At 42.3% G+C, this 13385-nt stretch overlaps 1 protein-coding gene across 1 annotated transcript in view; it reads right to left on the reverse strand.

Annotated features, from left to right (window-relative positions):
* The window catches only part of Aph1b (aph-1 homolog B, gamma-secretase subunit), a 28383-nt gene extending 20531 nt beyond the window's left edge, over nucleotides 1-7852 (reverse strand). The window contains exons 1-2 of the mRNA XM_057767395.1: nucleotides 7617-7852; nucleotides 6202-6372 (exon numbers count right to left, since the gene is read on the reverse strand). Coding sequence (XP_057623378.1) covers nucleotides 6202-6372; nucleotides 7617-7729 — 284 coding nt within the window. The 5' untranslated portion in view covers nucleotides 7730-7852. The remainder of the gene's footprint in view (nucleotides 1-6201; nucleotides 6373-7616) is intronic.
* Between the last annotated feature and the right edge of the window lie 5533 nt (nucleotides 7853-13385).

Here is a 13385-nt window from a genome sequence, read left to right on the forward strand (position 1 = left end):
AAGAACCAAAATCATTCTCACCCTTTTAACAGTAGTTTGGTTTTTTTGTTTGTTTGTTTCTGGTGTAGTAACTAATCTCATGCCTCATACATGCTAAGAACATGATCTATACTGAGGATCCAAATTCTCACACTGGTACTTAATCATAAGGTCTTTGATTCTAAAATATTTTACATGTTTAATTCATATTCACAATTCAGGAGCGTATAAAGCCTGATGTTTCTATGATATCCTGTATGAAATGCTACATTTAGAATAGGCTATAAATACTATAATAGGAGAAACAAATACTTCTCAGTAATAAGTCAATCCAGCATGATCATATCCATACTTCTGTTACAGCCAGTTCACAAATATACCAAGAATATGCCTCTGCCCCTCCCCCATCACCATGCAGACATATTAGAAATGATAGATGTGATTTGTTATATTACTGTCTCTATTACTAGTCCTGTTGCCCAGAAACTCTGCAACCATTTAAAAGCCAACTGAAAGAATATTTAAATTAAATCAAACATACTGTACAGCATATATATTAAAATAACAAAAGAACCAAAATACTTTGGAAGGACCTGTCAGTGCTAAAACAAAAAAAGGAGGTGGGATGAACTCTAAGAACAGACAAGTTAACCAGAACATTCCTATTTCCTAGAGATTGCATTAATTTAAACTTCATGGAAGCCAGGTGTGGTGATTCATGTCCGCAATCCTAGCACTTAGGAGGCTGAGGTAGGAGAACTACTGTATGCCCAAGGCCAACCTGGACTATACAGTGAGACACTATTCAAAGGGCCAATGTAAATAAAATTTAAAATCTCAAGGAACACATAGTTATTACTGTTGATCTATTCATTACATCAACACAGAATCACTGCACAAATATAAATTTCACTGATTATATTTGGTAATGTAGAATTCAACCAAAATAGCCATGTGAATAGTGAAAAGTGTCCTCTGCTTTTCTAGAATCAAAAGGAACAGTGTTGCCCACTTGGAAGCACTGTTTGACAGGAAGGATGTAACCCAGATATTTATGTGACTGTCTTCATATTTCTCTGGCACACCAACCAACTAAACTGTATAACTTTCCAAAATAAAACAAACTTACTTGTAAGAGGAATTCTGCTAAAGATTAGTTCAACCTTATGAGTTATTCAACAGTAGTAATCTACAGCAACAAATGTACCCATGTAGTTTAATTGATACATTTGGGAGAATTTTGTTTTGTGTAAGTTTTTTCTCTCTATTAAATACAGTGTGGTACTGCAATTAGGAATACATTAAGTTTCTAGGCATGGTGGCTCATGTCAGAAATACCAGAAAGGTCAGAAGTTCAAGGTCATTCTCAACTATATTGAGTAGGAAGTCATGTGGGGACACATGAGACCTCCACTTTTAAAATAACTTTTAAACTTTTAAAATAAAATAACAAAGCAAAACCACAGAAAAACCCAAATGGTGTATTTCTAGTCAGATCTCTTGATAATCTCACTCTCATCTGTACACTCAAAAAAGAGTAAATGAGTCAGCGGTAATAGAGTAGCCCTTTAATCCCAGCACTTAGGAGACAGAAGCAGTTGGGTCTCTGTGAGTTCAAGGCTGGCCTGACTTATATAGCAAGTTACAGGCCAGTCAGTGTTATATAATGAGATACTAGCTTATAAAAATAAATAGATAATAAAATAATTTATCAATAATTTTGAAAAATTTATATTGTAAAAATTGGAACTTTCAATTTTTGTTCTTAGGAATCTGGTAACAAATGCAACAGAATTTCTACTTCAGTAAACAGAATAGACATCCCGCCTAGCACAGCCAACCATCTATTCTGTTCATCAGGAACTGAACTGGGAAACTCATCACATTTTGTACTTTCAACTGTCAGTGCTGCAACATTTCCTCTCACAAACTCTGTAACATAGAATGAGGAAGTTTACTCAACTTCTGAATTCAGGTAGTTAAGATATTTGGAGTTTTTCCTTTTGCTTATTTGTTTGTTTGGTTTTTGAGATAGTCTCATGTAACTGGTTGGCTTAAATATTATTATGGAGCTAAGATTACAGCTGTATACAACATGCCCATTTTATTAGGTCCTGGGGATAGAGCCCAGAGCTTCATGTTTGACAGTTAACTATTCTCCAACTGAGTTAGTTACACCTTGTAGCCCCTCATACATCACTTTAGAAATTTTACAAAACAGAGTGACAATTTAAAAAAAAAAAAACAAAACTGTAGCTAGGCTGGGCTGGAGAGATGGCTCAGAGGTTAAGAGCATGGACTGCTCTTTCAGAGGATCTGGGTTCAATTCCCAGCACACAGCTGTTTAAAAAACTGAAGCAGGGATGTGGGGGGTGGAGGGAATATAGGTCAGTGGGGGAGGAGCAAACAAACCCACAGTAGGGGTTACCTTACCTTTTTTCTTTTCTATAAATGTTAAGATTTTTCTAAATTTACTAAATATGAACTTGTATTATAATAAAACTAAATTAGTGATGTGGGATGTCCTTCTGTATATGTGTTGCTTTTATTGGTTAATGAATAAAGCTACTTTGGCCTATGGCAGGGCATAATATAGCCAGGCTGGAAGGGATATAGAGAGAGAGTAGGTGGAGTCAAGGAGATGCCATCTAGCTGCTGAAAGAGACAGATGCCCTGGAACCTTACTAGTAGGCCACAGCCTCGTGGTGATACAAAGCTTAATAGAAATGGCTTAGTTTAAGATGTGAGAGTTAGTTAATAAGAAGCCTGAGCTAATAAGCCAAATAGTGTTGTAATTAATATAGTTTCTGTGTGATTATTTGGGTCTCGGTAGCTAGGAAATGAAAGAGCAGCCTCCATCTACAAATTAGGTACAAAACTTTCAATTCAAGCAAAATAATTCTATACATTTAGGAATCACACAGTAGTTTTAGGGAACAAACAGTTACCAAAGACATCTGCTTTAGGTAGTTAACAGTTATATTTTAGGCTACATAACTTAGAATATTTTAACATTGGTATGGCCACAAGCCAGTTTCTTATTCTACAAAGCCTTGTCATGCTGGCAGTTAAATTCATTCACCAAACAAACAAACAAAAACAAACATTAGTGTATCTTGAAAATGTTGATTTAAAAGTTTGATAAACATCCACATTCTATGTTACAGAGTTCATGAGAGGAAGTGTTGCAGCACTAAAGATTCTTACTATTAATATTCATTAATCCATTCACGAGGAAGGAACTATTCCTCACTCATAAAAAAAAAACTTATTTGGCTGCAATGGTTAAAAAGCAAATTTTAGTCCTTAAACTAAAAGTCTCAATTTTTGACAAAACCTATTTTTGGCAGTGGGATATTTAAGTAAAATTTGATTTAAGCCAAATCTTTATCTTAATACAGTGTTTGATTTAAATGTATCCACTTACATGTTAGTTATTAAAAATTGTCAAAATTCTCAAGCTTGCTTTAGCATGGCTATATAATATCCAACAGTGGTAAATTCTCCAGGAATCTGAGAAGTGTGTTTGTTTTGTTTTGTTTTGGTCTGGGGATTTTGTTTTTGTTTTTTGACATAGGATCTTATGTTAATCAGGTAAGCTTTAACTTGGAAGTAACTAAAAGTACTCCTGAACTCCTGATCCTTTCAGTCCCATCTCTCAAGTACTAGAATTACAGACCAGGTCTGACGGGAAATTTTTGTAGAATATACCAAAAGCTTATTAAATATGAATTCTGCGATGCAAACAAAGACATTTATTAATGCATGTTTCCTTGACCAACTGATTGCAAATTTCCCAAACATCCTTTAAGAAGAACAAGAATAGCCTTCCTAGGAAGCCAAAGAGGTTTCTCTGAACTTCTTAGCTTGATAACATGCAAAATATCAGGATTCCTTCTTCACACAGTGCCATTCTCTTACTATTCTCATCTGAAAAGAGGGCCTACTTTCAGTTTATAATCTCTTGGAAACTCCAATAGTGCGAAGGAAAGGTTGTTGCTTCATGTAAAAAACTGAAGACATGGGCAGGAAAGAATAGCAGGTACCACATCTAAATCTTGGCACTCTGGTGAAGTCAGGTCTTGAAACAGAGGTTACTAAGCCTATGTCCAAAACTGTAATACTGTATTAGAAATTAAGATTTTTCAAAATTAAAACTATCATCTAATGTCACAAAGGCAACAGGAGCCAAGGACAATGGCAATAGAAAACTTAGTATTCTATGAGGCTGAGTTATTCAGGAAACAATGTCTGGTCAAAGATCACCCTGTAGTGTAAGCATTTGTGAAAAAACAGACACCAAGAAGAGGGGGGCCTGTCCACTGCCAAAGGCAGAAAAGGGCTTAGGAGACACAACTATGCCTTTGAAGAACTGAGAAGTGCTAAGACTTGACAGGAACCCTGTGACAATCACCATGGCACAGGCCAAAAGTAGAACTGTTTTGACCACCCTCACAATAATAAAGTTACATTTTAGGTTGTAGATTGAGGGTTGGGGTATGAACTGTTTGCCTCTCGTGTGCAAGATCCTGGCTTCAATCCCTTGTCCTTTCAGATTAAAAACAACCATAAATTCAATCTTAGGATGGTAGTAACTAACTTCTGTATACCAGAAACATTCAATGCAATTAGATGTCAACACAATTAGATGTCCTCCCTGTAAAAATGTAAATGTTACTTTTTGTTTCTTTGAAAGTTCTGGGCTCAAGGTCTTTTCATTTAAGTAGCTGAGGCTACTGGGTGGTGGCCACCATGCTCAGCTTTAAATGTTACATTTTCTCTCTGTTTGCTCTTTATTTCTTTTACTTTTTAAAAAAGAATACTGGGGAATCAAAACCACCATGGCTCTGAGCATGCTGACATGGGCCCCACCAACTAAGCTCCATTCCCGGTCCTTAATATTACTTTCAATATTTACTTAATGCTCTTAGTTTCCCCCAGAGACTAGCAATTGTGATTTTAAACCTTTTCAAAAAAATCTTTTTAAAGTTACATGTAGTTGTTACTTATTTTCTCTGTGTGCATGCAGGTGAACACAGTAATGCTAAATGTAAAGGTCAGAAGACAACCTGAGGGAGTCTTTTCTCTTCTTCTATATGGACCCGGGGATTGAACTCAGGTCATCAGGCTTGGTGGCAAGCAACTTTATTCACTGAACTATCATCATGCCAGGAACCCAAAAGCTATGATTTTTTTTTTTTGCTTCTAAGCAATGGCTTCCTGGTATTGAATTTATAATAAAAATTACTTCATTATAAAACAGATATCTAATATCTATTACTAAATGTTTTTTAGTCCAGAATAATAACATATTAGGAAATCAAATTGCCAGAAGCCCTTCAGGGTGCTGTTGCTGAGGCTCACATTTTATCCATGAAATCTATGGGGAGTCTCAGTGACCAAAATGAAAACAGGACAGAACATTCGTCACTCCACTGAGCTTTACTCCACAAGCAAAGCTGATCTCATGACTTACTGAAATCACATGGGGTTCTGAGTACAAGCTGTGTCTCAAATTAGTTGTTTCCTATGAGGTCCTCATGGGTCTGACAGATGACCACATCTTATCCACAAAAGGGAGCTCATCCCATGGGCTCTTTAAAAAAGTGTATTTTTTTTTCATTTTGCAGACTTGAAACTACAGAAAATGTTTTAAAAATGATTTTTTTCTCACCAATAGTCAAAACAATGGAAGGCATAATCTCCATAAGAATAATGTATTTCAGGTGGTAGGAGGGAAATATGACGTCCAGTAAGTCTTTCTCAGAGCTATTTTTCTTCAAGGTACTTCTCATCTTATATTTGTTTATTCATTTCTTGCCATTTCCTCCCATCATAAGCTTCAGGAGGTCAGACCTTCCAGGTCTCACTATACTCTGGCTGTCCTGGAACTCACTCTGTAGACCAGGCTGGCCTCCAGAGATCCTCCTGCCTCTGCCTTCTGAGTGCTGGAATTAAAGGTGTGCATGGACAGAACTTCTGTCTCTTTACCGTAACCTTTGTAACTCCAGTCTCTACAAAGTGTCTGACACTGGGCAAATTCTCAAGAAACAGTTTTTGGGAGGAAGGAAAGAGGAAAAGAAAAGGGGAGGATATGAGGGCAGGTAGGGAGGCAAATCAGGTCATAAGTTTAAATACTCCACATTTTCAGGGTAGAAATGTGCCAATCACCAAATCATAACTCAAGTCTAACTGGGAAAATAAAGCACACATTTAACTTACTTTAACAGTCTATAATATGCAAGTCTGAACAGTTCTTGGATGCAGACAGAGAGCAGCACTCCGAAGATGAGCAGGTACTTCTGAATGGGTCCATCTTTGTTGTCAGTAATGACTCTCACTAGGTACCAAAAAACAGACGAAAGCAGAAGAGATACCAACCAGAAGAAAGCACTGGAATGTAGAAGAAAAAAGCCACAAATTAGCAGAAGCATAAGATTGGTAATGACTTTAAATCTGCTGGAGAAGAAACAAAGATTTTGATTTTTTTTTTTTAAGTTGGGGAAAAAAATCCTCGAAGTGGTGTTCTGAATCAGCAGCTGCTGATCAATGATCTATTTCCTCCAAGTGAGAAAAACAGTTCAAGAGGAGTCAGAGTGCTCAACAAGAGTGTGCTCGGTGACCCTGTCATGTGCACACTAAGGCACTGTGTCACGGACCGGCTAAGTGAAACTTGGCAGCTATTTTTTTCTAAGCGATGTTTTGCCTCTTTGGCGTGCCACAGAAATATACAATCCGTCACTCTTGCGATTTTCATATCCTCAAAATTCTCCAGAAACTATGGATTTAATTAACGGTTAGATATCTGTAAAGATAAGTGTCTTTTTTCTGACAGAAAACAAAGATCTAAAACTTGCATTAAATAGCATACGCCATGTAAAATTTAGAAGCCGCAAACCCGTGAGCTGGTGTAGCTGTTTTCCAGGCCCGGTTCTTACAATCTCTCCTGCGGATTTTAATGACGACAGCAAGCTTTATAAGCCGTTGGATCAACCGACTCTATTGTTTTTAAATTACAATAGCGAAGGAGCACTATTCAAAGTGCTCAGTCCAGTCAAAAAGAAGCTCATAAAGGCAGGAGTACCTGGCCTAACTAGCTGGCCTGACGCCACGTCCCAGAAACGGTCTCAGCAGGTGCAAAGACCGAGGCCATGTTCACCAGCAGAGTTCGGTAGTCACCAAGCTCTCAGGAGGACGTGCCTCGTCGGGTGATGCTGCGTTTTCTCGGGCTTCCACCCTCGTCTGCACCCTCATCATCACCCAGGGGTCTACAAGAAAAATCTGAGCCCAAACCCCTCACAGGCATTCTGAGTCCGAGGATGGGGGTTGAGGAGGGGTGGGCTACTGATCCCCAGCTGACTTTAATGGCAGAGGGTGAGAACGACCTTCGGTGCCACCGGGCACCGGGTGGAAAGGGACCCCTACGGAAAGACGAAGGCTCCATCCACGAATGCCTCTGTGTTCCCACACTTAGCCCACGGAAGCCCAGATGCGCAGGGCGCGCCTGCTCAGTCCGCCCTTCTCGGAGCCTCCCCTCCTCTCAGCCCCGGCAGTCCCACAGGGGTAGTGACCCCGAGGTCATGGGAACCCGGGCTCAGGAGGGGGCCCGCTGCGACAAGGACTCTGGGCAGTCTCACCCGGCGATGAGGAAGATGACGCGCAAAGGGTCGGTGGCGATGGTGAAGACGTAGAGAGCGAGCGCGGGCCCAAAGGCGATGAAGGCGCAACCGAAGAACACGGCCGCCGTCATGACGACCGCAGAAGCCAGTCCAGGGAGCCTGAGGGGACCGAGGAGCTTAGGGCGCTGTCTTAGCGGGTTGCCGGGCGGGGCCGGCCTGCCAGGTGCTCGCGCTCCGTCAGAGCAGGAGGCGGGGCCTCGAGGTGCTCTATAGCAAGGCGGGGCCGAGGGCGGGTCGGGAGGCGTGGCTTTGAAAAGCTCCACGAGGCAGAGCCGGGAGTGGGGCGGAGCTTGGGAGGCGGGGCCTCGAGCTACTTCACAAGGCCAAGCCGTGGGCGGGGCTGAATCTGGGAGGCGGGGCTTATAGCTGCTCCTTAGTTTGTCGGGGGAGGAGGGCGGAGCTCTGGAGGCGGGGCCTCGAGATGCCCCACAACAAGGCCGAGCCGTGGGCGGGGCGGAGTTCGGGAGGCGGGGCTTTAAAAAGCTCCACGAGGCAGAGCCGGGAGTGGGGCGGAGCTTGGAAGGCGGGGCCTTGAGCTGCTCTATAAGGCAGAGTCGTGGGCGGGGTGAAATCCGGGAGGCGGGGCTTCGAGCCTTAGTTTGTCGGGGGGCGGAGCTCTGGAGGCGGGGCCTCGAGGTGCTCCACAACAAGGCCGAGCCGTGGGCGGGGCGGAACTCGGGGTAAGGAGCCTGGACTGGGCTCAACTCTTGGTCGAAGAGGCGGGCCCGAGGCGGAGCTCCAGCTCCGGAGATAGTTCCGGGTGGTGCTCCAGAAGTGAACCAGGGGCTCAGGAGGCTGTTTCCTGAGAGGCTCAGAGTGCAGTCAGAGCCTTTGCTGGGGCTTCGAGAGGCTTCATATGTTGTTAGAATAGCGGTTCCTCGAGGGGATCTGCTCAGTGCAGGGGGACCAGCCTCGAGAGGCTTCGCATGCTATCAGAGCTGTGGCACCGCCTGGAAGAGTGAAGTGTGTTGGCAGGCAAGGGCAGGGGCACAGCCTCCCTGGACTCCAAGTGCTGTCCGATGCGGGGGGGGGGGGGGCGACGAGCCTTGAGCTGTGCTGGCCTCAGGGCACGCGGGGCTGCAGGGCGGGGGCGGAGATGGGGAGGGTTCCTTCAAGATTTTCTGGAGCAAAGAAAGTAGCATTCAGGCTGAGCAGACTTTTTTTTTTTTTTTTTTTTTTTTTGGTTTTTCGAGACAGGGTTTCTCTGTGGCTTTGGAGCCTGCCCTGGAACTAGCTCTTGTAGACCAGGCTGGTCTCGAACTCACAGAGATCCCCTGCCTCTGCCTCCCAACTGCTGGGATTAAAGGCGTGCACCACCACCGCCCGGCTCTGAGCAGACTTTTTGGTGTGGGGAGATCCAGTGCCTGGACCTCCGGGGGCTATGAGCTGCCCCAAGCCTCAGACCTGGCAGCGCTCCAGATCCTTATTCCAAAGTGTGGCTCACTGGGGACTTATAGACGTGCTCAGAGTCCTCATCCCCACACTGTCACTGGCGTCGGCAGGCTGTGAGGTGGCCTAGAAGGCTACTAGCCCACTTTTGTGCTGCAGGTCAACTGAAATAAACGGCAGGACAGAGGCAAGGTTCCTTTTTTTTTTTTTTAAGTACATTTTCCCATATGCACAATTGCAGGAACATCATGCACCATCATATGTTTTTAAAAAAAATCCAGACTGGCGTTACCGGTATGACCAAGGTGACGGAATTGTTCCCAATGGAAAAGGGATGAAAATAATGATGAATTGTTCTTACAAGCTGGTTTCCTTGCCACTAACTCCTTATTTTCGAAAAGTAGTTTTTGAAGGCATTCTCTATGTCTGAATTTAAATTTCAGGACAAACAGCCACAGCTGTGTTAAAGATTGATATTGACTAATTAATTACAACTGCATGATTGTGGAGAGTTGTAATAGTGTACGGAGCCAAATTATCTTGAACGTTCTAACACACTGCTATCCATTGCCCACCTCTGTGTCTAAAGTCCTTGTGACTATCACATGTTTTTTACCGTCATATTAACTACTAGTCTCCAGCAACCCAAAAGCTAACAATGTCATCAGAGATCTGTAGCGGAGATTTCCCTGCTTTGCTGTGTATCTGAAAGGGTCCTTGACTTATTGCTTTCTTTTATTTTGTAACTACAAAACCTTCATGTGCCCATTCCCATGTTGGAACACAGTATGTGGAGCAATCCTCCTAGGCAAAGATGACTCAAAATTGGCTCCAGAATAAACAGTTGTTTAAACCCTTTGAAACGAGAGCTGTGTTTTGCTTGGACATTCCTATAGCAACAGCAGCATTGCCTTGCTATGTACTCTGACACAAACTCATTTCACTGGCTCATCTTTCTCTTTAAATGTAAACCTCTAGAGGGCAGAGACGTTATTTCTCAGTGCCTAGAAGAAACTCACTAAACTACTTTTTCAAGGGGTGAAAAATGATTTTAGAAATGAAACTTAGAAGCATCTGTAATACTTTCTGAGAGGTTTGAAAATATGGTAAAGTCCCCTGGTCATTCATCTTTAAGATTCAGCTTTATTCATGTTAAGTGAGAATATCTCATGAGTTACCTTGAGAACCAAACATGGCCCACCTGAACATTCTTTAATATCCACTGCCATAGTCTGAAGGTCAACTACCCCCTTCAGGCACATGTGTTTGAACACTTGGTCCCCAACTGGTGGCACTGTTCGTGAAGGCTGTGGAAGCTTCAGGAGGCAGAGCCCTGATGGAGGAAGTGCTTCGTTAGGGATGGGCCCTGAGGTTTTGTAACCCAATCCCATTTCCTGTTCATGATGTGCTTAGTGACTGTGGGTGCAATGTGACTGGCCGCTTCCCCTCCTCAGCCTTGTCTTCCCCACCCTGATGAAATGTAAGGCCCTCAACTGGAACCAAAACCAACCCTCCCTCCCTGGCACTTCTTGTTAAGTACTTTGTCACAGCCACGAGAAAAATAACATATCCATCACAGATAGTTCTTGGAAAGTATCAGTCAAAAGACAGACTGGCAGGAAAAGCTGGGACTGACAGAAGGCATTTTGCTTATCACCTAAGAAAATAGGTATTTATTTCTTATAGAAACTGTCATCTTTGCCACCTTAAACAGTCACATGTACAACCCATTTATTCCACTGAATACTTTGTCTTTTTTTAAAAAAAAATTTTATTATTATTATTTTGAAACAGTGTCTTACTGTGTAGCTCTGGCTGGCCTAGAACTTACTATGTAGACTAGGCTGGCTTTGACTCATAAAGAGCCACCTGCCTCTCTACCTCCTTAGTGATGGGATTAAAGATATGTGCCACTACACTCAGCCTTATTTTTATTCTTTTGAACTATGTGTAGGTGTGCGTTTGCATATGGGTATGTGCATGTGAGGGTGGGTACCCATGGAGGACAGAGGCATCTGACCTCCTGGGACTGGAATTACAGATGGTTCTAGGAACCACACATGGATCCTCTGGAAGAATACCAAGTACTCATAACAGCCAAGCCATCGCTCCAGCCTGTACCACTTCTTTTTAAAATTATCTCATCCTGTTAAAACTGGTGTGCAGACAGAATGTTTTGCATTGACCTAGAATCAAAGTTATCAATGCAATTCTGCTACTTCAGTTCCAAGGAGAAATAGCTCCACAGAAGTGTAATATACTTGTCTTGAATATAAATTGAAGTTTCTCCTATACATAAATTATTAAACTCTTGTTCTCTTTTCTTTGAGATAAAGCCTCATTCTGTATTCCAGATTGGCCTTGAACTTACTGTGTAACCCAGCCTGGCTGCTCAAGTTTCCCTGGTGCTGGGATTATAGGCATGAATCACTTTGCCCCGCAATAGAACTTCCATTTGCCTTTTCTTTTGGCCAACTCTCATGTTCAGACTGAAAGCTAATTCAGCATGTTCAGGTTTCCTTTGACTCCTGGGCAGATGGAGGTAGATTTAAGATTCAATTATACCAACTATTATTTCTGTGTGTGTGGTTGTTATTTCTTCCTTGGCTTCAAAATAAGATTCTTTCCCCCACGTTTTAATGATTTCATTACCACTATTTTAGCCAGTCCCTACGTATCTTCATTAAAGCCACTCATTTTAGAAGCATAGCAAGACCTGTATGGCAATCAGAGTACTTGTGAGACAGGGAGAGAAATGAGAGCAAAACTTTAAAATTATTTTAATTACATGGTATTTTTTACTCAGTGTGCGTTCATGTGTACACACACTTGCCATGGCCTGCATACATGTGGAGATCAGAACTCTGTCAGTTCTCTCCCTCCACTGTGTGGGGCTCAGACTCAAATTCAGGTTGTCAGGCTTGGCAGCAAGCGTCTTTATCTCACTGGCCCAAGAGCGAGCATTTTAAATTACAACTATCACCTCACTCTCTTCTGTGCCTTGTTCATTCTGATGACTTTTGAAGATCACTATTTTAAATTTTCTTAAATACGTACTATGTGCCAGGTGTCTTACAGAACACTGATTCAAAACTAGAGGTTCAGTGCCCGTATTTCTTCAGGAGCTACAAGATTAGGGGCTAAATGGGGTTTAGACTGGTGACAGTGCTACTTATTACCACAAAGAAAATAGAAAAAAGTTTCCCTCCTGGGCCTGGGTTACTGAGGAACAGAGAAGATGGTGCTGGGGACCAGAAATGGTGTCAACTGAAGGGCAGAAATCTAAGAGGACATGTTTTTGGTTTTTGGGGGCCTGCCACCCAGTTCCCAAATAAATCACATATGGAGAGAGAGACCCATTGCTACATATAAATCCCCAGCATCAGGTTGACTTGTTTCTAGGCAGCTTTTATCATTAATTATCACATCTATCTTTTGCCTCTGGGCTTTTATCTTTCTGTTTCTGTACACCTTTCTTTACTTCTTTCTTCGTGTCTGGCTGTGTAGCTAGGTGGCTGGCCCCTGGTGTCCTCCTCTCCTTGTTCTCTTGCTCCTCATTTCCTTCCAGATTTCTCCTCCTATTTATTTTCTCTGCCTGCCAGCCCTGCCTATCCTTTCTCCTGTGTTGCTATTGGTCGTTCAGTTCTTTATTAGATCATCAGGCGAAGTATCACAGCTTCACAGAGTTAAACAAATGTAACATAAAAGAATGCAAAACATCTTTGCATCATTAGAACAAATGTTCCACAGCATAAGCAAATGTAACACATCTTAAAGTAATATTCTACAACAAGGACGTAAGAGGCTAGGGGTAGAGATACATTTCAAAGATGTATTAGTGGCTTATTGCTGCTACACCAAATGTCCACAAATGTTCTGGTCAAAGCAGTACAAGCAGATACTCTTATAGATCTCGAGGTTGTAAGTACACAAAGTACCTTGGAGGATAACACCAAGGTGTTGGGGGAGGCTGGCTCCTGTGGTTTCAGAGGCTGCTTACACTCCTTGGTTCACAGGCCTACACCACATTACCTCTTCTTGCTTTGCTTCCATGGTCATATAACTTTCTTCTAATTCTGGTATGTCCCTGTGTCCCTCTCATAGGAAGGGTCATGGGTCACTGGGACTCCATTGGATCCACCTGGATCACCCAGGTTAGTCTCTCATCTGATGAATTTTCACCTTACCATATCTACAAAGTCTCTTTTGCCATATAAAGTAACTCAGGTTCCAGGGATTAGGACTTTGACATGGTCAGTGGCATTATTTGACCTCACCACAGAAGTCATATTTAAAAAGCCATAAAAGAAGATGGAATTACTCTGAAATCAGAATCAG

Source organism: Chionomys nivalis, chromosome 4, assembly GCF_950005125.1.
Source record: "Chionomys nivalis chromosome 4, mChiNiv1.1, whole genome shotgun sequence".
Lineage (NCBI taxonomy): Eukaryota > Metazoa > Chordata > Mammalia > Rodentia > Cricetidae > Chionomys > Chionomys nivalis.